This window comes from Mastigoproctus giganteus, chromosome 8 (assembly GCF_048544385.1).
Source record: "Mastigoproctus giganteus isolate SK-2022 chromosome 8, ASM4854438v1, whole genome shotgun sequence".
NCBI lineage: Eukaryota > Metazoa > Arthropoda > Arachnida > Uropygi > Thelyphonidae > Mastigoproctus > Mastigoproctus giganteus.
The window spans coordinates 27,636,188-27,661,277 of NC_143582.1; the positions used below are offsets into that span (position 1 = coordinate 27,636,188).

The window sequence follows — 25,090 nt, forward strand, 5'->3', positions numbered from 1 at the left end:
CAGACCGGTGTAGTGGCTATCGACGTCGACAGCTCTAACCAGTGGTCATTAGATGGGTCGGAATGGTCAGACGTCAGGTCATCAACTCAGTAATGGTCAGTCTGGGAATTAAGGGGTGTACTTACCGTTCGGTGTTGCCTCCGTCATCCTCCAGTCGCTCGATCGGAGTTTCTTCTCTCACACTTTACCCCTAAGGTGAGTTAAACGTTAGCGGAATGAAGCATCTACCTCCGTTGGCCGAGTTCAACCGTCGAACCTGGCTTGTTGCCGCCGGTCTCGACAATTAACCTGACACCCCCTTCGATCCTTGTGTGTGTGTGTGCACGGCAGTCCAGTTGAACACTTACTACCACTACAAGGTAGGCATTTAAAATCCTACAAAGATTTTTTTTTAAACTCTTAATCTTTAGCAATCTCGAAGGGTACACGTCGAGGGCCTGTTGGGGACACCATCAAGAGGGGGAAGTAAAAATAAAAGCACACAAAAAAATCCGACGTTTCCCAACGTGGATAGACAGACCTGGTCGGAAGCACTAGCCACTATGACGCAGATTGATTCCCCCCGTCCTTGCACGCCAACAGATTTACTGCCGACGTTTCTCATTGGTTGAAGTCATGTTCCAAGTTCCGAGCCATTGGGTGGGTAGCAAGATGAATTTCAGCTCGGAATGGCTGCAGGCGTGCATGCAAGAGAACATTGGCTAGACTCCTGTTTAGCGGCACCACCCTCACGGCAAGTCAGCCGTGCACTGCGAAATTTGAACTGACATACCTGTTGACCCGAAATGTCATCGAAATTTGTCACCCCCCCCTCCCATCCGGGAGGTATTGTTTCCAAATTTAGAGAACCACTGCGGCTTCCATAGACAACTACTGTATACTGCTCTATGAGTATCCACTTACTGAAAGCTTTGGCTCAGCGAATATGCTATTGCAGTGGGGAGGAGAAGGGGGAAACAAGCACGAGACTGATAAACATTCTGCTGATGGAATGACAAGGATGTGTGTCTGTGTTTACTTGTGTCATTGCCAAGTAACGCTCGGCAGGACGTAAGTCGATGGTCACATGAATAGCTGCACAGTGACACCTATCAACACCAAGCACACTGTACTAAACTCTCCTGTGAAGTAAACTATGTATTTTCTGAAGCGTTTCCCCAACAGAATTGAAATGTGCTCAACAGGATTTTGTTTCTGCATGATTTTTTTTTTTTTTTATCAAATGAATGAACGTGGCTTTATATAATATGTAGTATGCAAATTATATGACTATATTATATCCATATAATACGATTTCAATAAAATGTATTTAATCTAGAAGAAAACTGGGTGCATTATATTTTTCAGCAATAGTATACACCTCTCAATTTTTAAAGAAATGTATCCTTGGGTATAAAAGAATATAATCCATATATAGTATGGGTTGTGCCCACGATATAATTCACTTGTTTGGCCCAGTGGTGATAATTACCGTATTCCCATGCCTGATGGAACAGGCCTGAGCGAGCATTATATGTTTTCTCTCTCCTCTGAAAACTGGTTTTTCGCCAGCAAATCGATCGAATAATACACGCAAATGCAGACACAATATACTGACGCCTCATAGCCTTAGTAGCTTTGGCGCTCAACACACACAACCGTATCTATATGCACAGAACATACGGGAATATATGATTTTAATGAATTAATTAATTTTGAAATACATTTCAAACTAAGGTGTTGGTGTCAAGATTGTTAGCTGAATACATTGTGCCTCTGATATGGTAATTTCGGAGAGACCCACAAAATTCATCCCTTAAGCAGCTGCTCACCCTCCGTTTATGCTCATATCTTCTACTGCCCCTATAATCCAATTTATAAGCTTTTGTATATATACACACACACACTTAAATATAAAAATTAAAATATGTTTCTTTGCATATCTCCTGGAAAATTTAAATAGAGAAGGGTATGAACATATTTCTAAAAATACATTTTTTTCGTCGACTGAAAAAAATTTGGATCGGTGAATGTATTGATCGTATTGATCCAGTGGTTTCATTGGATCAAAATACTCATTTAATATTTTCTGTACTTTTTTTTTTATTCATATTAAATGTCTTGCTTGGGGACGATACGCAAAGATTTCTTGAGATATTTCATGATTTTATTTATTCAGAAATATCAAAAGCTAGGTATAATTTCGGTGACTTCGATAAATGGAAAATGTCATCATTCTTTAATTAAATCTAGGTGGTTAACTGGTATTTTAATTTAGCAAAAGAAAAAAGCATTGCATAGTTTTTAGGAGCATTAGCAACTAGAGCCATACTGCTCCGTGTATACTGTCTGTAAATATTGCTCGTGTTTTGTGGTCGATTTTCTGTTTTCTGGATGAAAAACCGATTGTCCGGGAGAAAAAAACCATGCTACCCTCGCCTGAGACCAACTAACTTTGCCAGATTGTGAAAAAGGCCTATAAAAATTTCTCCCGTATGGATGCTCCCAAATTACCATGATCCTAACATAACATAACAGACAGCAGGAATTTTCCACTGCGTGTGGAGAGGAGGACGATCCCATCAAATGTGAGATCGCACTCCAGGGGCGATTCCACTACGAGGACTCGGGAGCTTGATTTATATGTGTATTATAAGGGTACATGCAGCAAAACCACCGATGGAGTAACACAGGCTAAAGCTGAATACGAGAAATCACTAGCAAAGAGAGCTAAAAATGGAGGACACAGCTCTTTTCGTACGTTCTTGTTGGGTTTTAGGAGCATCGGCGACTAAGGCCATGTTGCACGCTGTAAATTGTCTGTAAATTGCGTGTGTTCTGAATTCGATTTTCTGCTGGACGAAAAACTATGCTACCATCGCCGGAGACCGACTAACTCACTCACCTTGTGAAAAGAACCCATAAAAACTCCTCCTGTCATCGACAGAATTTGAACTCGGGTCTTTTCCACCCGGTGTCGGAAGAACGGCAATACTACCAACTGTGCTACCCACAAGGTCCTTTTCGTACGTAAATACAAAAAAAAGAAAAAAAAAAAAAGAAAGAAGAGAGTGAATGAGATAGGCCCCTTAATTGGCCCTCGTGGGTTGGAAACAATGTCCAGATAACGTGTGTCATCCAAATGTTGCAGCTTTTAAAAAAGGCTACATACGAGTGCTTTGACTGCAGAAGAGCAAATGTCACCACAATATCCACAAAGTGGGTGCGAAAGATGTGATGGACAGTTATAGAGGATATATACTGTCCTGATATTTGTTATATAGATATATAGAGATATGTTACAGGATATATACTGTCCAATCTTGAATGGATTTAACAGGAGTATACAGCAGTATATAGCATTGGATATAACAGGAGATAGGAGTAAAAGCATAACAGGACATCGATTAACAGCCTTCACCTCCCTCCAATCTAAGCATCTTTGTCTTTACCTTTTCCAATAGACTCTTCTCCAAGATCACTATATCACGGAGCCCCAGTGTGTACCACGAAAATCTCTTCACCATTACACTACCACCACCCACCAACCTGCTTAGTTAACACTTGTCAGGATGGGTCCATGGACTCATGCTGTTTTTGTCATAGTTCTCCCAGCAGCGTGAGACAGCAAGAATTAAACAGGATCAAACAGACCGGGAAACGTTTTTCGCAGTCCTCCACTTTCCAGTGTTGGTGATCCTAAGTCCTCTGTAACTGCACCTTCTTGTTAACACAAATGGAATCCGGTTCAGCTATCGGCTGCGACTCTCCATTCGTGACATGGTACGACCAGTTGTGCGTTCTGAAATGCCTCTTTAATTACCACTGTTGTACTGGCTTGTTTTTTGACTGACTGTAGCTTCTGTGTTATTCCGTACAAATCTGACTTTAGCCTCCAGAATAGCCAAGATTTGTGATGGCATGGGCCTAACATGACATGGTACCACATATAAGGTCAGGGAGGCGAAGGCTGAATATGAGAAAGCACTGGCTAAGAGAGCAAAGAATGGGGACAAAGAGATTTTCATGTATTTGAATACAAAGAAGAATAAAACGAATCGGATTGGACCCTGGTGCACTGGGTGTAGGAAAGACTTAGATAACCCAGCTGATGTTGTTGATGAATTGAATAGGTATTTCACATCAATCTTTACTGACGAAAGACCCTTTATGTCGAGGAGAGGCTGTGCCAGTGAGGCTGATTCATATGAAATTAGTTATTTCGAAATTACAGATGGCTGTTACGTTAGAAAAACTATCGAGCCTATAGGCAAGTAAGTCCCGTGGAGTTGATGGTATATACCCAATAATTTTGAGGGAGGCGGCCAGAGAGTGTATTGAACCACTGAGGTTAATTGTGAGGGCATCTTTGGACCCGGGAAAGATTCCTTTGGATTGGAGAGGTGCTAACGTATCCCCAATATACGAAGCAGTTCTCATATAAAGGCAGTACTAAAGGTGAAGTCAGTAAGTATAGACCGGTTAGTCTGACTAACGTGATAGGGAAAATCTTAGAGGCAATGATTAAGAGTACAATACAGGGACATTTAGCTAGAAATAGCATTCTGTAGGACACAACATGCTTTTGTTAAGGAAAACCATGTTTAACTAAGCTATTTTGACACAGTTACTCATGAGCTCTGATGTAGGGAAAAATTTCGACATAGTTTATATGGATTTTAGCAAAGCATTTGACTCAGTCCTTCATGACAAGTTACTGCATAAGCCAGAAAATGTTCGCGTTACTAGGATTCTAAGATGGATTGCAGGGTGGCTGCATGGCAGAAGGTAGAGGGTCGTGATTAATTGATAGTCTTCAGATTGGTGTAACGTCAGAAGTGAGGTTCCCCAAGGATTGATTCTTGGACCACTGTTGTTTCTGATTTTCATAAACGACATCGGTAGATAAAGGGTTAAAAGGCGTGGTAGCCCCAGTTCTAGTGCCCTGTAATTTTCAGGAAACATATGCAGGGCACTAGAACTGGGGCTACCAAACCTGGCTGATGAGAGAAGACTTGTTTTCACTGCAAAAATGATCAGCGCCATTATATCGGAACCCAATATATGAGTCATATGTTCATGGCGCGTCCCCTCTGCACGTCTAAGATCAATGCCAACTTTAGCTGTGCATTCCAAGAGGCTTGCCTTTTCGGATCGTTTCCTACTAAATCAGATGTTTGACAGAATCCAAGGACTCGATACTGACTTCAATCGATTTGCCACCAACGCAGCTTATAGACGTCATGTGCTTCTCACCACAACCGTGGAACTTAGCCATTCAACACTTGCCGCTATGCAAAGGATCTTCAGCACCTCCAACTGTATATGGATTACCTACATCTGTCGTAGTCCTTCAGAGGACCGTGAAGTCTTCCCATGTGCACAAATTCATTATATTGTACCTTGAACACATGTCTCATAAACATGTAACATTTTTTTCTTTGTAGCATCCATTCAGTTTGTAAACCTCTGGCAACTTGTGGGAATAAAGAATTATTTATTTATTTATAATGACCCCTGGAGCGTGATGTATCGCATTTAATGAAAAAAGTCCATTAAAGTTCCTCGCGTCACCGACGGGATTCGAACCCGGACCTTTTCCACCCGGTGTGGGGAGGACCGTGACGATACCACTGTGCTACTACACGCGCAGACTTTCCTAAGGATAAAGAACAGCTCATCGAGGAACAGCAAATGATTATTTCCTCCAATGGCTCTCACCAGCGGGATTGTGGAGTAGCTGTGAACAGTTTCTGAGCTTAATGCTGCTCTGGACAAGACCAAAAAACAAAACTCCTGGAAGAGACCTCCTTGAGGTTGACATCCTAAAAAAATTGGCCAACCATTTCCCAAACTTCTTACTGGCTACCTTTAACAAGTGCTTGGCAGATGGATGTTTCCTAACCATTTTAAAAGAAGCTAATCTTAAATTGATATTGAAAAGTCCTGACAAAGCGCCTGAAGAACCAAAGTCGTATAGGCCCATTGCTCTTCTCTCCTGTACTAGAGAAATTATTAGAAAGATTTCTTCTTTACCGGCTTTTCAATTACTACATGGAAGAAAATCCAGTCTCACCGTTGCAATTTAGATTCAAATCACGGTCTGGTACTGAGGAAGCCATCCTGAGGCTGATCACAACATCAACACGTACTGATTTCAAGCATTCGCTTGCTGTTATGATTCATTTTTCTGGTGCCTTCGACCGTCTTTAGTGGCCCAGAATCTTAAGTAGACTTCAGCATGCCAAGGTTTCAGAACACCTATATAACTGTATCACGTCATATCTCAACCGCCACAATATTGCAGTTACTGCCAAGTTCCAATCCTCTCTAGAATGGTTGCTCTAGGTTTCCCCCAAGGCGCTGTCCTTGGACCATTTTTCTGATCCATTATTTTGGACGACTTTCTTGGGATGGATCTCGAGCGTGTTGAGTCTTTTTCCTTTGCTGACGATTTGGTCTTGGTGGGGTATGTTAACACTAGAGCAGAGCTGGAAGTGTATGCAAAAAATGCTCTCACAAAATTACAGGGCTGGGCAGCGACCCACCTTTTGGTCATCTCAGGTGAAAAGACTGAATCAGTACTTCTCAAAGGAACGCTGCAGCTGAGAAGACCACCAGTCATCAAAATAACCAACATCCCTGTTAGGCTCTATCCAGAAGTAAAATATTTGGTAATCATACTTGACATGAAGCTTACCTTTCATCCACATATAATGTACCTAGCTGACAAGATAAAAAAAAAAGTATACCGCCATGATTGTGCGAATTAGCCGAGTTGATTGGGGCCTCAAGCGTCGGACCTTGACGCTCGTCTATGATGCCATCTTTGTCCCCATTGTCTGTTATGACACTGCTGTTTGGTACACAAGGGTTACAAAGAGCATTGCTGCTCACAATCACTAGGGCGTGTCGTACAGTCAGCATCCCAGCCTTCCAGGTAATTGCAGGACACATGCCTCTAGACCTTGAAGTCACCCGGAGAGGACTTTTCCAGCTGCTGAAGAAAAACATCCCTACTGAGACAGCTGGCATTTTACTTGATCTGGCGAATGAATCTATGCAAGAAAAGAAGAGAATCGTGGAAATACGACGCAACCCCTGGCAGGCGATGTGAGATAATACTGACAAAGGACAGATCACCAAAAAATTCCTCCCTTCAGTTACATTCACAAATCCAAAACCTCCGCCGTGGTTCCACCAGGCTTGTATGTAACTTTCTTCCTAACAGGACATGGGCCTTTCAAACTGAAGTTAACATTATACCCTTTATGTACATGTGGAGCTGAAGAGAGTTGGGACACGTTATGTACTCCTGCCCGAAATATGAGGACTTTCGGCTCAGACTTCAGGACAATCCACAGCACAACATCTGCTCTTGCAGGTTGAACATAACTATGCTGCCTTTGCCGAATTTGCGCAGCCTGACTTTGAGACGAGACGAGCAAACAACGGAATCTCACCCAAATGGCAGATGTAACATAGACTAAAATTAAACCTCACAAGTGACCTTATCCTTACTTGACTTGGCCTCCAATCGGAACTCTAACTTTCTAACATATGGACTTTCTAACATATTTCTAACAAACCCTACCTTCTTGCTGGCACTCCACCATTGGAGTGTGGGATTATATACCCGCTGGGGCCTCCACTCAGAGCGTGATCAACCCTTCTTGCAAATCCGTTTTGAGGTAGGATTCATTGCTTACACTGTACTACAGTGTGGTATATTCTTGCAAAATGGCCTCAAATGGCGCTCACATGGGAACACCAGCCTTCCATGACTGTTCCTGGGGTTGTCCCCTCTCCATCCCTCCTTTCGCCTTATGGTAAGATGAGCTTTCTTATCTGCGACCTACAGCTTTGAACTCTTGCTTTTAGACACACTTTTATGTCTATATCCTTTTGTTCTTTTTCTAAAATAATTTTTTTATTTAATTTTTTTAAAATTTGTTTTAATTTTTTAATTGATAATTTTTTTTTATTATTATTATTATTATTATTTTTTTTTCTTGATACTAGTTCAGAAAGCTGAGGCGGCCCTGGCATTCTTTGGCCCTAGCCAAAGAATGACAGTCCCTACTACCTGGCTCACCTTCTCGCGATGATAATCGGGCAATGTGAGGTCCCACTAGGGGGCCCCGCGGCTAATTAACCGGAATAACAACACAACACAACTCTACAAAAACCACATACAGCTCAGACTTTAGTCATTCACAGAGACCTGGAAGAGACACTGAAAACCATCGGTGTACCACCGCCTTACCCGCAACACTATGACCCTCTAACGAGAAATATTTGGCAAACGATGCAAAGAAAACCAGCAAAGAGTTCTTTATTTATGTAAACTCTAGAAGGAAGGGGATGAATCAGATTGGTCTACTTGATATCGATGGTTCAACTGTTGATGATCCTGCTCAGGTAGCTAACAAACTAAATGAATATTTTGCATCGACATTCACACATGAGGAGTTATTCAGGGAGGGGAATGCCAGAGGTGTATTCAACTCTGGCAGTAAGCTAGATAATCTTGTAATAACTGAGAGTAAAGTGGAGGAGAAATTGTCGAAGATAAACACAAGAAAGGCATCTGGGGTGGATGGAATCTATCCAGTTACATTATAGTAGGCGGCAAAGGAAGTAAGCAAACCCTTAGCCATAATTATGAGAGCTTCCCTGGACTCAGTTGAGGTACCCATGGACTGGAGATGTGCAAATGTGTCCTCAATCCACAAAGGAGGATCAAAGGGAAACACAGGTAATTACAGACCTATTAGTTTAACCTCTGTTCTAGGGAAATTAATGGAGACACTGGTTAAAGAAGCATTGCAGGATCATCTAGACAAGGCTTCAGTTATAGCTCGGACATAGCATGGGTTTGTTAAGGGGAAGTCTTGTCTGACTAATTTGATTGGATACTATGATGTAGTCACAAAGGAACTGGATGCAAAGAATAACTTTGATATCATATATTTGGATCTTAAAAAGCCTTTGATACTGTTGCACATGGAAGACTGCTGCACAAATTGGAGCAGTGTGGCATTGGAGGCAAATTGCTGCTATGGATAAAGGGATGGTTGAGTGGGAGAAGGCAGAGAGTGGTAATCAATGGACATTGCTCTTCGTGGACTAATGTTATTAGTGGAGTTTCTCGGGGTTCAGTGTTGGGTCCATTGTTGTTTTCTGTATTTATAAATGATATTGATGATGGTATATCAGGCTTAATGTCCAAGTTTGCAGGCGATACGAAGGTTGGCAGGGTTGTTAATAACAGTACACTGCTGCAACAGGATCTAGAAAAGTTGAGCAGATGGGCTGAGAGGTGGCAAATGAAGTTTAACCTTGACAAATGTAAATCAATAAAACATACTATTGGTGTGAACACACCATAGACAATAGACATTACTACCTCGAATAAGTAACGCTTCACTAAAAGAGAAGACTATTGTTACTTATTCTCAGTGGGCCCCCACCACCCAGACGGCACCGTTTCAAGACTTGTTGGCCTTTCATCGGTGGGTGGTCAGGTACCCTGGTATTGCAGACATGACAATCCAGTTAAGAAGATAATCCCACAATATGAGAGATTCCAGAAGGTATAATTAAAATTAAATGCAACAAGGCATCTATGGCGACGTCTATGGTGTGTTTCCACCAATATTATATAGACTATTATACTCTTAAAGATATGATGCCTCGTTGCATTTAATTTTACTTAAATAAGGAATTCAGAAAAATAAAGTACGCGTTCTTTCACCACGGTTCAAGCCAGTGACTACTAACTACCGTGCTGTTTTTTGTATTCTTTCGACCTTGTGAACTCCTCTGATCGTGTGGTCGTCCTGGAGTATAAAGAGAAAATTTTTAATTTAGATATATATTTTTTAACTAACTTGTGTTTGCAATACTATATAATTAATTTCACGACACAACCTTTGCCTGGATTAAACTTTAGATTGTTCTAAACCAGGCATTGATAAGCTCAGAAAGCGTTACAGCAGGTGGCACGCAGGAAGATTTTTTTGCAGCACACTAATGGTGATAATTATTCGAATTGCTTACAAGGTGCGGCTAAAAAGAAACGAGAAATATTTTCCAAATCATCTCAATGTTTATCCCCTTCAAAGTACTGCAGCCGCACCTATGCAGCGCTCCATTCGCGATTTCCAGAATCTAAAAGAGCAGTCGAAGTTCTCGGAAGATGCCGCCTTTAATTGCTGCGTTGTGTTCTTCTGAGTGTCTGCTAAATCTTCAAGTCGTTTTCCTTTGAGGTGGATTTTAATTTTCGGGAAAAGAGAAAAGTCGCACGGCGCCAAATCTGGTGAATAAGCAGGTGTTTCAATATTGGGATCTTGTTTTCCGTTAAAAACTCTCTCACTGCGAATCATTCGAGTGTACACCTTTCTCATGGTCGCTCTGTCAAAATTGTTCTTACTGTTTCTTTGTCAATGTATACCTGTTTTTCGATTAGTCGAATTCTCGTTCGATGGTCTTGGCGTACGATCTTTCGAATTATTTCAACATTCTCGTCTGTGTTGAAGTTGGTGGTCTTCCTGTCTTCGTGGACATCTTCTCGTCCCTCTCTGAACCCGTTGTGCCATTCGTACACACGTGGCTGACTCACGGTTTTCTCATTGCACATTTTCCGTAACATCTCCAACGTTTCTATACCATTTTTACTGAATTTCACTAAAAATTTCATAACAATTTTTTTCTCTAAATTTTTCTCATTTTTCCACCGAAGGGTTAAAACACTGATTCACTTAAAGAGGCACAGTTCAATCAAAACTAAACCGATTTCAAAAAACTGATCTGTACAGGAAAAAACAAGCATGATATGAATGTTGTTGCCAGGTGCAGTAGTAAGGCGTTGGTAAGCAACGATTCTCATTTCATTTTAGCTACACCTTGTATTTCTATGCTCATACTCCTCTCCAAAGGGCACACATTATATTTATACACCTCTTCTGATGTCACTTTTAGGAAAACGTTTATTGGTTCCTGGTCTAAGCTATAGTTTTTTGTAACAAAATTAAAATACCACATTCTTTTTATTGCATGAAACCAATTTAGTCCATCCACAAAGCAGTGGCGAAACTACTATATCTCATTTTTGTAAAATTCATCCTTTAATATTCTTAATGCGATTTAGCTGCTGTATTTTCACAAATACGACAGCTAAACTGCATAAAATTTTCAAAAATAAATCTCAAACTAATGTAACGGTGCATCTCGGGATTCAACATTCGGACTTTAATTAGAGTTGCCACTTCTCCTGGTTTGACCGAGAGTCTCCCGGTTTAATTCATGTTTTTTTTTTTTTTAAAGAATATGTGTAACTTACGCAACAATTTAATACACTCTTTGATTGAAATTGTACCATCCAGAAGGAATGATCGGAAATGCATGCAAATAAGCAGGTGGATGAGTTGCGCCGAAATATACAAACGATAAAAATACCGGACCAACGTGCGGAAGCTGCGGCTGATATAAAAACGAGCGTAGAGATCGTGGAGTTCAAAGCAACTCGTGTGTGACGCAGTTAACAGGCTTCTTTCTCGGAGGAACTGACTTCAGAGCGTAAGGAGATTGTAGATATAATGATAACGACTACTGAAGTGTTTAGCCTTTAAAATAGCGACTAGTTCAGCTCTTGTTATTTGGACAGTCTCTTCTCACACGCATCCGACGATCCAGTTGATCCCAAAGGTTCTCTATAGGATTAAGGTCAAGGTTCTGGGCTGGAGAGTCCAGCTTTTCGACATTAATGTCCTCAAACCAGTCCGTCACAACGCGAGCAGTATGTAGCATTGTCCTCCTGATACAAGTATAGGCCTTCCTCGACGTGCTGCTACGTTACCTCTGCCAAACTACATTGTCGGGACAATACAGTTCAGAAGATAGCTTTCCTGGTCATCCGCCACACTCAGACACGACCGTCACGCTTGTTACTTCAAAGCTTAGTTCCGTTTGTCTACGGTCTAAGAACGGCGGACCTTACACCAAGCTAGACAGCGTCGGCAGTAACGCACGCCCATATAACCCATATCTTGCAGCATTCTGCGCACTGTAATGGCGCTGACATGCGTCCAGTCGTTTCCCTGAATGCTGTATGTGATGCGACAACGTCGACCTGCCTTTCGAGCGGACGATTCTGTGCTAGGCACTTTTGTCAGCTTTCGAGGTTTTCTGAGTCGTTTCGTAATGGTTTCAGCACCGTTCCGCTTCCATTTGCAGATCACATCACCAGTTGTCGAACTAGAGATCTTCAGTGTCGTTGAAATGTCATACAGACCTATTGGTTATGTGGCACCCTATTATCATTCCGCACTAGAAGGTTGTTAATGTCGTCAATCGTGGCATCTTGGATTCGAAATCATATTGTACTAATGTGTCCTCCAAGTGTATTTATAGTGCCTGTTACTAAGTGCTTTGGTAGGTTATTGTTGTAATAGAATTTTAGGATCATCAGCAACTATTGCTCCTGTATACTATCTGTAAATTGCCTGTTTTCTGTTTGCTGGACGAAAAACTCAAGTTTCTTGGAGAAAAAACCATGTTGTTCTCATCCGAGACCGACTAACTCAGCCATGTTGTAAAAAAGGCCTATAAAAATTCCTCATGTCATCGACGAGACTCGAACTCAGGTCTTTTCTACCCTGTGTAGAGAGGACGACGATTCTACCAACTTTGCTATTCAAATTTAGGTCAATTTTATAAGTAGATTGATGTTAAAAAAACAGTGGTGAAGTGTAAACTTTACAATGAGAATTTACAGGTTTAATTTAATTTAATTTTCTCTTTCAACTTTAGTTTAAAAATAATATTCATCCCTCTTAATCAATTCGCCTTCCCATTCCACTTAATCACTTCTTCGTCTTCATATTCTTCTTAATCACAACCTACAGGTTACAACGCAAATAAAGCTTCTTGTAAAAACTGCTTTTATTGGATTGGATTACAAATTAAACAAAGAAAAATATGCCCAGATGGCCCTCTGCCTAAATCAAGTCAAAAAGGAAATCGTAGTTCTAAAAGGAGAACGATTCCAAGGTGGTGATGGGCATAATTCAGAGGTCTTAATGAAAATAATCGATTATTAATCATTCAATTATCTCCATCACTTATCCAAAGAGTCTTGTCTCACACCGGCTCTGGATTAACAACTCTTTGAGAAGACGAAGAAAAAGAGTTATTTCGGCCTTATGAGCTATTCAACAGGAGCCATTCTGAATTTGCAACCCCACGCTCACAATATCTACAAAAATATTATCTTCTGTATCTCCTTTACAAAAATATCTTCTCTCTATGCCTCTGAGGCATGGAGGGGAGAATAGGTGTGAGATATTTTTGTGTTATCTTATTCAAATTCTTTGGAATTGAATATTGAATCATGAAATGGTTGAACAGGATCCCTTCATACAGCGTGCCAGTTAGACAGGTGTACGAACATAAAAATTAGCAATTCGAATAAATGTCACCATCGGCGTGCCGCACTTGATCTCTGGAAATGCACGATCTCTAGATCAATTATATATGCAAACCTTGGAGCCACTACCTCTATCTAGAAGCAGTCTGGTGGCCTCCAGATGCGTGCTCATCCCTGGTCGGCTGATCACTGGTCACATGGGCACTCCATGTGCCCGGGTTGAACAGTACTGCAGGGAAGAGCCAAGCTCACTCTAGACTTCCATTTTGCATATTTTTATGTGCGCAGCCAACGTACTGGAACACTTCAATAAATTGGGTGTAGATCTCGAAAAGTAAATAAATAAGTTTTCTCTTCATACCTTGTTGCTTTCGTTTTTAAGAGCATCGGCGACTTAGACCATATTTATCTATTGCATATCATGTCTATATGCATGTGTATTCACGGGCCAGCTTATATGTTGCGTCGAGTGAAATAATTCCCGCAACAACTCAAGGGAGAAACCTACTCCCTCCACCTAAGATCGGCTAATTGCAACCCCGATTGAAGAGGCCTTTAGAAATTCCTCCAGTCATCGACCTCATTTAGGCCCTGACCTCTACAAACGAGTGACAAGTGGCGAAACTACCAGGGAGGACTTCATACATTGGGACGACTACATAATGTCAGAGGAGTTCATAAGAGAGCTTAGAAGAACATTTTCATCTTTATCAGTCACTCGAACGCAAACCACTGTCAACTCAAACGCGTGTACTACTGTGTCCTTGGCTACGGCGGTCATTACTGTGAGATCCAGGCCGACAAGAAACGGAATTTCGAACACATGTATACTCTTATAAATCTTTAATGAATATCCATTAAAAATAAATATCCATGAAATAAAAATGAATATTAAAGAACATCTTGGCTTTTTTGTTCTTGAACTTCGAGTATGGCGACTATAGTCGTACTTGGTGGATCGCATGTCAGTGACCAGTGAGCACTGAATTTTCTGCTGTAGACTGCCTGCCGGTGAATACTGCATGACGCTGCATCTCATTATATATTTAATAGTTATTTTATATATCATATACATATTACCTCTATTATATATAATATTTATTAATGTATAAAAGCTTAGTCTATTAATACAACTGATTGAAAAACTATTTATTATGGTCACCCAGAATGTTAATTCAACTACCCATGCATATTGTGTCTCTAAATTGCGTGTGTTCTCTGGTCGGTTTGCTTGTTTTGTTGGACGAAAAATCCCAGTTTCTGGGGAAAAACCTTGCTATCCACGCCTGAGACCGACTAACTCAGCCACGGAGTGAAAAAAGCCCATTAAAGTTCCTCGCGTCATCGACGGGATTCGAACCCTGGCCTTTTCCACCCGGTGTGGGTAGGACTGTGACGATACCACTGTGCTACCTGCGCAGAAATACAACTGATTTGTATTAGACAAAGCATAAGTAATTCTTCACTGTAGAATGTACACTCAGTGATCACTAAATTATGATCACCTACCTAGAACGGCCACCATACCCAAGTGGCCAAGCAAGCGCGAGGATACATAAGTACACGTGCTTTGAGTGACCGGGGTTTAAGCCCTTGACCGCTAAAGACGGTGCTGTTTCTTGTATTCTTTCGATATTGTGAACTCCCCTGGCCATGTGGTCGTCCCGGAGTATAAACAGAAAATTGATTTATTTTAATACCCTGTTGAGTCACCCAACACGCACAGATAACACCCGCTGTTCGCTAAGCATTGATTCTACTAGATGGCTGAAAACGTCCATAAAGGATCTGCAGCCATGCTGCCTGTAAGGCTTTCAACAGTGTCGGAATAGATGACGGTTGCGTGTCCATACACCTCACTTACCGTTCAAACATCCCACATATATTCAATCGGATTGAGTTCGGGCGAATTTGAAGGCCAATCAAGATGGGTGATATTTTCACTGTGTTCCTCGAACCACTCATGCACAGTGAGGACCCAATGACAGGGCACATTATCGTCTTGAAAAATCTGGTTCCTGTTTGGGAAAAACTTCAACGTAGTCTCCTAAGAGCTGCCAGTAGACCTCACCAGTGAATCGTTGATTCATACGTTCTAGGGGTCCTAGTTTTTGCCAGCAAAACATATTCCATATTAAGCAACAACTACCACCACCTGCCCGGACAGTGGACACCATGCATCACATGGACATGTTAGGTACTTCCCTAAAAGGTGCCACCAGGACCGAAGTCCATATGCGCTAATTTCATTCACTAAAATTTATGAGTCCATGTATCTATGTATTTATGAGTCTACAAAAAATTAAAATTACAAAAAATTTTAAAAGGAAAACATCTAAAGTTGTTATTCACAGTGATTCCCATTTTCTTCAATGCAACGAATCACCGATTCCCTGGAATGTGTTATCGTTTCAGGGATCAGGAATATTAATGGGTTCAGCAGCTTTCAGAATGCGATTTTTTCAGTTAATCTTATGTGGTAATACGCCATGTATTTCATGGAACTCCGCAAAAAGTAACCTGAGGGTGTGAGAGGGGGTGTTGTGGTGCCGTTGTACAGGGCTGTTCCGATGAATCTATAGGTTAATGTGCTCCATATTTAAAAAGTCAGAAACATCAAAGACAAATTAGCTAGTGCTTCGTCGTACATAAACTACATTCTCTGCAAATCTTCAAGGGCATTGCCCTTCAGAAAATGTCAGTATGCCATTTCTGGTATAAAAAAAAAAAAAAAATAAGGACCAATAAGATTTCCCCCAAAGGGAAATCTTATTGGTCCAGATGTGAGTGTTTCAAGATGTGAGTGTTTCTTTGGACCAGATGTGAGTGTTTCAAGAGGTGAGAATTCCATTCCTTGTAATGTAATTAATATATTATTTATTTAGCATGTGCATACCCTTGAACAGCAGTAGCCAACAGGACAATGAGGTGGTACATACCGAATAACTTACATATAAATAATATAATTAATAAAAGGGGTGATCGTTTCAAACGCAGTTAATTGCATGTTCGAAACAGCTTAAAATATAACACTTCGCACTTACAGTCAACTGTTAGGGGACGCTGTGGTCTCTCCAGTGATGGTGACAGAGCTTGAGCATGTGCTCTTTAGAAACGATTACCACTGTCCAAGTAGCCAACCTAAAGTTAACTAATATCATTTTTAATTGGATAACTTTACCCATTAAGCGAATCTGTTATCTATTAATAACTAAAGGCATGCTGTCATTGGTTTCGGAACTTATTCTTTTGATTAATTATCAGACGGCAGATAATCTCTATTAGTAACCTTGTGCCGAATGATGATGTTCTTGTTATAGGATTTTAGGTGCGACTTAGACCATGTTGCTCCGTATATATATTATGTCTGTAAATGTACATACACTGTGCTGCCACTTTATTAGGTACACCCCTGCTGTTCACACAAATGGCTAGTCCCACAACGTCGCAAGTCACGTGACCACAGTTGTGGATATAAATGCAGCAGAACAACCTTTCTAGTATCAGTTAAGCGTACAAACCGTAGCAAGAATGGGGAAAAGGAGTGATCTAACGGACTTCGAACGTGGCATGGTATTAGGTGCATGACGTGCTGGACAAAGAATCTCTTAAAAGGCAGTTCTCTTGAACTTTTCACGCGCCACAGTTTCAAGGGTGTATCGAATGGTGCAACGAACAGAAAACATCCTCTCAATGGCACTCCTGTGGAAGAAAATCGCTTGTTGATCAGAGAGGTCAGAGGAGGATGGCTAGAATTGTGCAAGCAAACAGACGGGACACAATGTCGCACATCACGTCAGAATACAACCTTGGTGCGGAGAACAAAATATCGCAACGGACGACTAGTCGCACTTTGTCGCGAATGGGCTACTACAGCCGACGGCCACATCGCGTACCTTTGTTATCAATGAAGAACAAGAGAGCACGCCTCCTGTAAGCAAAACAACACCAGCACTGGACTATCGAGGATTGGAAAACAGTTGCTTGGTCTAACGAGTCGAAGTTCCTGGTGCATCATGTTGATGGAAGGCTAACAATTTGGCGAAAACAACATGAATCCATGGAACTGTCATGTCTGACGACATGACAAGGTGGTGGGGGCAGTGTTATGGTATGGGGAATGTTTTCTTGGCACACGTTGTGTCCATTCATACCCATAGATTCACGTCTGAATGCCACATCGTACCTAAACATCGTTGCTGACCAAGTGCATCCGTTCATGTTGACAGTTTATCCTCAGTCAGATGGTTACTTCCAGCAGGATAATGCACCGGTGCACAAAGCCTGAATCACTATGGAATAGTTCCAGGAACATGACAATGACTTTTCTTTGCTGCAGTGGCCCGCTCAGTCCACGGATCTCAATCCTATTGAATATTTTTGGGATGAGCTGGAAAGGGCTGTTCGCTGCAGGCCTACACCTCCGTCCAATCTCGAACTGCGTGACACACTCATGTCTGCATGGTACTCCATTCCTGCACAACGTTTTCAGCATCTTGTTCAATCCACACCTAGACGAATTCAGGCTGTTTTGAAGGCTAAAGGAGGCTCAACACGCTACTAGGTAGGTATACCTAATAAAGTGGCAGCACAGTGTATATAAGTTAATATCAGTTTGTAATTGTTCTTGTTGTAATAGGATTTTAGGAGCATCAGCGACTAAAGCCATATTGCTCCGTGTCATTATATTGTCTGTAAGTTACGTGTGTTCTGTGTAAATCAGTGCAAGTGCATCATTTCTGCACGCAGCCAGATACTAAGTAACTAGGAATTGGCATTATTAAGCACATCCCGTATTGTGAATACCTTCACAACGAGTTACCATGATATTGCACCACCTCGAATAAGTAACGCTTAACCAATGGAGAAGACTAACGTTACTTATTCTCGGCGGATACCACCACCACCCAGACATCACGGTTTCGGAGCTTGTTGCCTTCTAATTGGTGGGTGGGCAAGTTCCCTGGTGATGCAATGATGACAACCCAGTTGCGAAGTATAACTTCAAAATATGAGAGATGCCTAGTGGTATGCAAGTAATTAAGATCATAGAGCACTTTAGGGCTATTAGCCACTCACCGATGAGGAGCCAGCAAGCTCCTAAACGGTTCTGTCTGGGTGATGGCATAAGTTCTAAAATCATGGTTAATTTTTGAAGCTACGTATGCCAGCATCAAACAACGAACAGTTTAATCCAGCTGATCCACAAATCTACAATTTGGACAGTCTTAATTGTAAACATGTTCTCCTGCAATTTCATTCCATTGAACTGGAGTAATGGCTTTGTTTTAACTTCATTAATTTATTCTCATAATGACTAGTTTCTTTATGATGCCTAAAAAATCGATTTCTTTCATGATGAGTTTAGCTTATATACAAGCTAATACAAGCAAGTATATCATTATAATGATTGGTTTGTTTGGATCATGAAGGTCCATGGTTGGAGATCCAGCTTGATATAGAGAATGGATTAGAGATGGTAGGATTGCCATGGGTAACTTTATTTAACTGTCATGTCACTATGCTATACTCGAACAAAATGTAAATATTAACAAAAAAATCAGTAATTTCATATATTTTTATATATGCAAATAATTATGGTATCACACAAATTAAAATCGAAATCACGCCGCCATGTTGTTAATATATATCTGTGGCTTCTTCACTTATTGTATTCTTCAGCTTAACTGTATAATAGTAATGTAGGCAATTCTAATATGAATACTGCGAAAAAATAATCCCCTTGAATTAAAGTCTTGTGATGTTTTCCAAAAACATGCATTACATTGGCTAAATGCTAATTGCAATTCTCTGTGGACCATAATCGCGACTTTTATTTCTTGAAACCCATGGTTCTATGAGGTGATGCCTGGATGAAAACTTTCATCCAGCTAAACATAAATAGTGACTTCATTACCGTTATGATTCTACAATAGTAGTCATTAAATCTTCGAATAAAAACTAACCACTTAAATTGAATATTTCTTCTTTCTTCCTCCAACCCATATTAGTATTCCATTCCTCTGTCAATTCCCCTCTCTCTCTCTCTCTCTCTTAATCTATCTATCCGTTTCCCCTTCCTTCTGCCACATACACGCACAAAAATATACACAAAAATATATTAACATCATACGAATTTATTGATGTAATTATAATGCTTACATTGAGAGAAGCTTTCCGACATCGTTTTTCTACAATTCTTCAAGTGTTCCGTGCACTGGCGTAGATCAGTGGCGTTTCGGAACATCTCACATTTGCACTCACACGTGGATTATGGCCAAATGAAGCAAAGGACACACACACATTGCAGCGCCATTGTCCTATAGGAAACGAGTGAGATGTGACAAGCAAGACGAAGAAGGACCTAGAGAGAAAAATGAAGCAAATACTGAGGGATGACAACGGGCATTTGGCCCTTCATGGCCTCCTCTTCCTTCAATTTTCTCCCCCATCCCCTACCCAAAACTCTCTTCTCCGTCATCTAGCGAACGCCGCACGTCAGGCGGGAAGGAGCCAGTTGGTTATTTTCATCGGCTGCCTTACGACGACTCACGGAAGCTGACTAAGATGTGGCTACACATGACAAGTTGGGTAACTAAGTTTTAACGGGGGTCGTGCGTCCCGCACGTGCAAGAGCTTCTGTTCAAATGGCTCTCGCGTGCGATCCCACGCACCATCGTCGAAGGATAAGCTGAACTCGCGGATGCGTGTCAGTAAAGTAACCTTCCCCTTTATGTGAAGGTCGTTGGGACGAACACCTGTTGGGGATGTGTAGAGGGTCATAGATATGTTACAGTTATCGCAAGTACACAACGTAACTGTCAAAAACGAAAGTACAGGGTGCCCCAAAAGTCCCCTGTCCATTTGAAATTATCCTAACTTTTTAAAATTTTAATGAAAACAACCTGTACACGAAAATTTATTTTGCGATCCCATGTTCTCTTCCCATGTTCATAAGGAAAGAACTTCTGTTGTTGGTAAAATTATAAAATCTATGGAATACGCGCATCCAGTGGGGTGATGGGGACTAATCCCCCAAAAACATTTTGTTTATATTATATATATGGACTGTCACGTGTTTACGCTTTAACGCTACTAATATAAAACGTAGAGCCCCTCACAACATTTATAGGTGCGTCACTGGTCAATGATTAAAGATGCAGTCAGGGTCATCTCCATAAGAACAGTATCCTAAGTGGTTCTCATCATGGTTTCATGAAGGGGAGTATTGCTTAACAAATCTGGTGAATTATTCTGACGAGGTTTTAAAACAGCTGGATATAAGAAACAACTTTAACATTTCATATATGTCTCGATTTCATTAAAGTTTAATACTGTTCTCATGAGATGTTATTGCATAAATTGAGGTCGCGATAACAAAGAAGATCCATTGCTGTATCAGGGGTTGTTTGAAGGATAGGAGATGTGCGCGTTTGTGTGCGTGTATGTGTTAAATGTCAAATCAGCTATGAGGCGTATATTAGTTTGTAATTGGGTGTATTCTTCGATCGATTTTTTGTTTGATGCATAAAAATTCGACTTTCTGCGAGAAAAAAATAATAATAAAACATGCAACCGTTGCCTGAGACCGAATAATTCAGCCAAGTAGTGAAAAAAGGCCATAAAAAATTTTAGCGTCATTGAAAATATTCGAACTCGGAATAAATGAGGTTATCATTAAATTCAGGGATTATTCCCTTGGACTGGAGAAGTTCCAACCTCTCCCCAACTTGTAAGGAAAGAGCTGAAGAATGGTGAGAAATTATAGACCAGTAGTGAGTTGCCTTTTCTGTCAGTGTGTTGGAGGACGACCATCATAATCACTCTATTACCCACGAGGGCAACAGGAGACACAGTGGGGCCATAACTGGATAGCAAGTAAGGTCCCCGAGGGATCACTGCTCGGACCCTTCTTTTTTATCTTCCTAAATGATATTGAGTTGTCCTCAATATCATTTAGGAAGTGTGCGGACAACTTAACGGTTGAGAAGTTCGGTTAACAATCGAAAACAAGCTGTTCTCTTTAAAAGGATTTGGAACGGTTGCGAGTAAAAATGGCAGTTAAAGTTTAACCCTACCAGGCTACTATTGTACTTGTAGGGAAAACAGAAAAACGGAAGTAGTTTATAGGCTCTGAGGGAGCAAGGAATTAAAGGATGTCTAGGATGTGAAACACTTGGGGATTATGAACCAAATGGACAAAGTTCAATGTGTAGTGTAAACAGGCGGCAAGAAGGACACATGATGTTCTGTTTATGATTTATAGATTTGTAAGGAGAGAAGGATGTCACTGGGCGACTAGACTGGTGTGGAGCACTAAGCAGTATTCCTATGAGGAAATGATTATGTAGTCTGCAGAGCATGGCACCTAGGGCAGCTTGGAAGCGGGAGATTTGATGCAGTGTCTAAGATCCTGACGGAATTAGTAAAACGAATGAGGGAAGAATATTCTCACTGGTGAGTTAAGTAAGAATTAGATGATGCAATTGCAAGATTTTAGAGGGTAACAGAAGACTAGATATGAAATTTACCTTCGGGCAGCGCTTTGTGAGAATATTCTGAGAGAATCTGAGGCAGAGAGTTTGGCAGTTAATTGGACAAGTACTTTTTAATTTTAGGAATAAATCGATGAACGACCCTAATACCGCTCCTTAAAATGTCTCACGGATGCTCATACGAAATCTGGTTCGGATTTGATCTGGATGGCCACTTGCAATTAATTCGTTGTCAAGATGAACTCAGCTGCACCCTGAAAGTGCAATGTATCCGGATCCAAGACGGAAAAGCGCTTCAAAAACCAACAAGGGAAGCTCTGTCCAGGTAAAGGAAACTCTCCTATCCGTTTCCTCCGTCTGCGGTGGTAGCATAGTGGTTATAATCACTGTCCTTCCTACCCCACGTGGAAAAGCCCCTTTGAGTACCGTCAATGACGAAAGAAAAGTTTACTGGCATTTTTCACTCTTTTGCTGAGTTAGTCGGTCTCGGGCTTACTGTAGATAGCAAGGTCTCTTCTATCCCCCATCCCTCGAAACATGCTCATATAAGTTCTTGGATGACCTTAATATGACTTTTTTTTCTTTTTCTTTTTCTTTTTTTTTTTTTTTTTTTTTTGTCCTTTTACTCCAGTTCGAATCCAATCAATGACACAAGGAAATTTTATGGGCTTTTTTCACTCCGTAGGCTGAGTTAATCGGTTTCAGGCGCAGATAAGTTTTTTTCTTGCGGAAACTCAGATTTTTCTCCACCAAAATAGAACAGGTAAATCGACCATAGAAAACACACAATTTATGGGCATAACACACATGGGTTTATAAGTTCGGAGTTGAGCGCATTTTGTTTGTTCTTTTCCTTCTTCCAGTGGTTATAATCACCGTCCTCACACACGCGGTGGAAAAGGCCCGGGTTTTAATCCCAGTAATGAAGCGAGGAACTTTTATGGGCTTTTTTTTTTTTTTTTTTAACTCTGTGGCTGAGTTAGTCCGCTCACACAAGAATAGCAAGGTTTTTTCTCCTGGAAACTCCAGTGTTTTTTTCCAAAAAAACAGGTAAAATGACCAGAGAACTCCCGAAATTAGTGGACTTATTACATATAGGTAGATGAGTTTGTTCTCGGGTAATCCTAATATGACAATTTTTGTTTTTCTTTTTGTCCTTTTGCTCCACATTAATTTTCACACCCAGACTTCCTGAGCTCTAAGACTTACTCAAAGTTGCGAAGATAGGTACATCCCCGTATTAGGATACCTCCCTGCACACTATCAGACAACTTCCCCAATGGTCGACTATTTCCTTTTTGTTAAGGGAATGGTAGCGTGTGCCACGTTCTCGCGAGATGAGAATACTTCGAGAATCAGTTTCAAAATAGATTCTTGTTAACTTCTCGAGTCATCTGAAAAGAAAGCGTTGATCCAAATAGCTTTTTGCATCTGAAAGGCTCAAAACCGGTTTTATAACTATTAAGCTGAGTTTTGTTATTTGTAATTTTCTCCTGGCAGAATAACGCCATCAGATCAGTGCATCATGCCTGTAAAACTGCACCTTTTAATGTCCAACTTCAAACTCGCTGAAAATTGGTCTGCAACTAGTTGCCGCACATGTTCGGACTGGTTTGGAAGAGAGGAGGGGGAATTATAGAATACAAAATTTAGTCTATCACTTGATTTTTCAGCAGAAAATCCTAGCTTCTCTTGCCCGAGAAAGATTCACTTGGCCCATTAAAGTTCTTTCCATTCTGCAGGAAGTATTTCTGAGCTTTTTTGGCCAGCGAAACTGGGGATTTTTCTACAGAGAGCTGAAAGAACGTTTCTGTTGAAATGAACTTTCCACACCGTCAAAGACCAACAACGTTACCCACCATCTACCAGATATCATTTTATACTTGGATATGACCAAATAATCGGCTGGTGTTCTCTGACACACTTGGTCAGTGTTCAGACTGTCCTGAGAGCTAGCGCCGCAACGGCACCGTGGAGTACTACTTGGACCTCCATACCGGATGGCTTATAGTTTTCTTGTTTTACATCTGGATGCTTAAAGGCCTTGACGCGACCGTGGCCATATTGACTAAACTAGACCATTGAGTTTGAACTATCTAGCCCTCTTCTGATATGCTAAAGCAAGCTAAACAGCTATAAATTAAAATACAAAGCTTTCTTTTGTTTGTAATCTTATCTTCAACCATTCCAGTAAAGACTGCTTGGGAAAATCCTGAAATGAGCGATATCCGTAAGTATTCTCTGATAACATCAGCAAAAGCTTGCTAGAATGCGACAAAGAAGTTATTTTCTCATTGTGAAAATAATCCAGAAAGTATACTTATACATTACATCTAAAAATAATTTTCCAGCAGCGTGCATGGATTATTAAGGCATAACTGAAACCACTGGGAATGCTGGGTCATTTTTTTCACTTATGCTATAGTGTCCGTTCATCTTTAAATTATTTTATCTTTGTTTTTTAATTTTTTTTTTGTTTTTATCTTTAAATTATATGTAACTTTGTCTTATTTCTCACAAAAGCGATCTGCTACTCCATGCTTATCTTCGAAAAATGGGTCTTCTTTTTTGCTCTGCAGTTACTCATTGTGCATAAATCTCAAACCCACCCTACCATGGAATATTGCTCCCATATCTGTTATTGTGCCCCAAAACTCCTCTGAAGCTTCTAGACTCTATTCAAAAGAGGGAGCAGTCAGGTGAATTATTGACCCATCTCTTACAAAGTCTCTCCAATCTCTATCTTATAGACCTTTAAGTTTCTGCTGAATGCCTTGTCTATAGATACTTCCGTAAGTGCTGTTTTTCTGAATTGGCATCTGTGATTCCCACTCTTCAAAAACCGTGTCAAAGTCATCATGCATCCATTGTCCAACTCCATACTCACAAAGCTAACTTTTCTCTTCCTCATTTATCACTTCTACTTCTGTTCTCTGGAACAACCTTCCTTCGCATGTTTTTCGAAAATTATAATCTACAGAAATTCAAGTCTAATGTCAACAAGTATATTCTGTCTTCTCAGCTTTCCATTCTAGGTCTAAGAATGGGTGGAAGGCCCAAAACATATTTCGAAAACGTATTAGATCCTTACGATTGGTTCTAAATACTTTTTGTGTTTGGTGGTTTCATAAAAAAAAAAAGAAGAAAAAACCCATGTTTTTAGGCAACGTTGCCATAAAATATAATA

At 40.7% G+C, this 25,090-nt stretch overlaps 1 protein-coding gene across 2 annotated transcripts in view; it reads right to left on the reverse strand.

Annotated features, from left to right (window-relative positions):
- Window positions 1–19,668, reverse strand: part of LOC150081391 (protein lin-28 homolog) — a 324,578-nt gene extending 304,910 nt beyond the window's left edge. The window contains exon 1 of one of the 2 annotated variants that reach the window (XM_090379260.1): window positions 19,571–19,668. In XM_090379260.1, the coding sequence (XP_090235386.1) occupies window positions 19,571–19,655 (85 nt within the window). In that variant the 5' untranslated portion in view covers window positions 19,656–19,668. Of the gene's footprint in view, window positions 1–125; window positions 282–19,570 lie in introns of those variants that run through there. The other variant, XM_090379264.1, reaches the window with a different exon arrangement.
- Window positions 19,669–25,090: the final 5,422 nt, after the last annotated feature.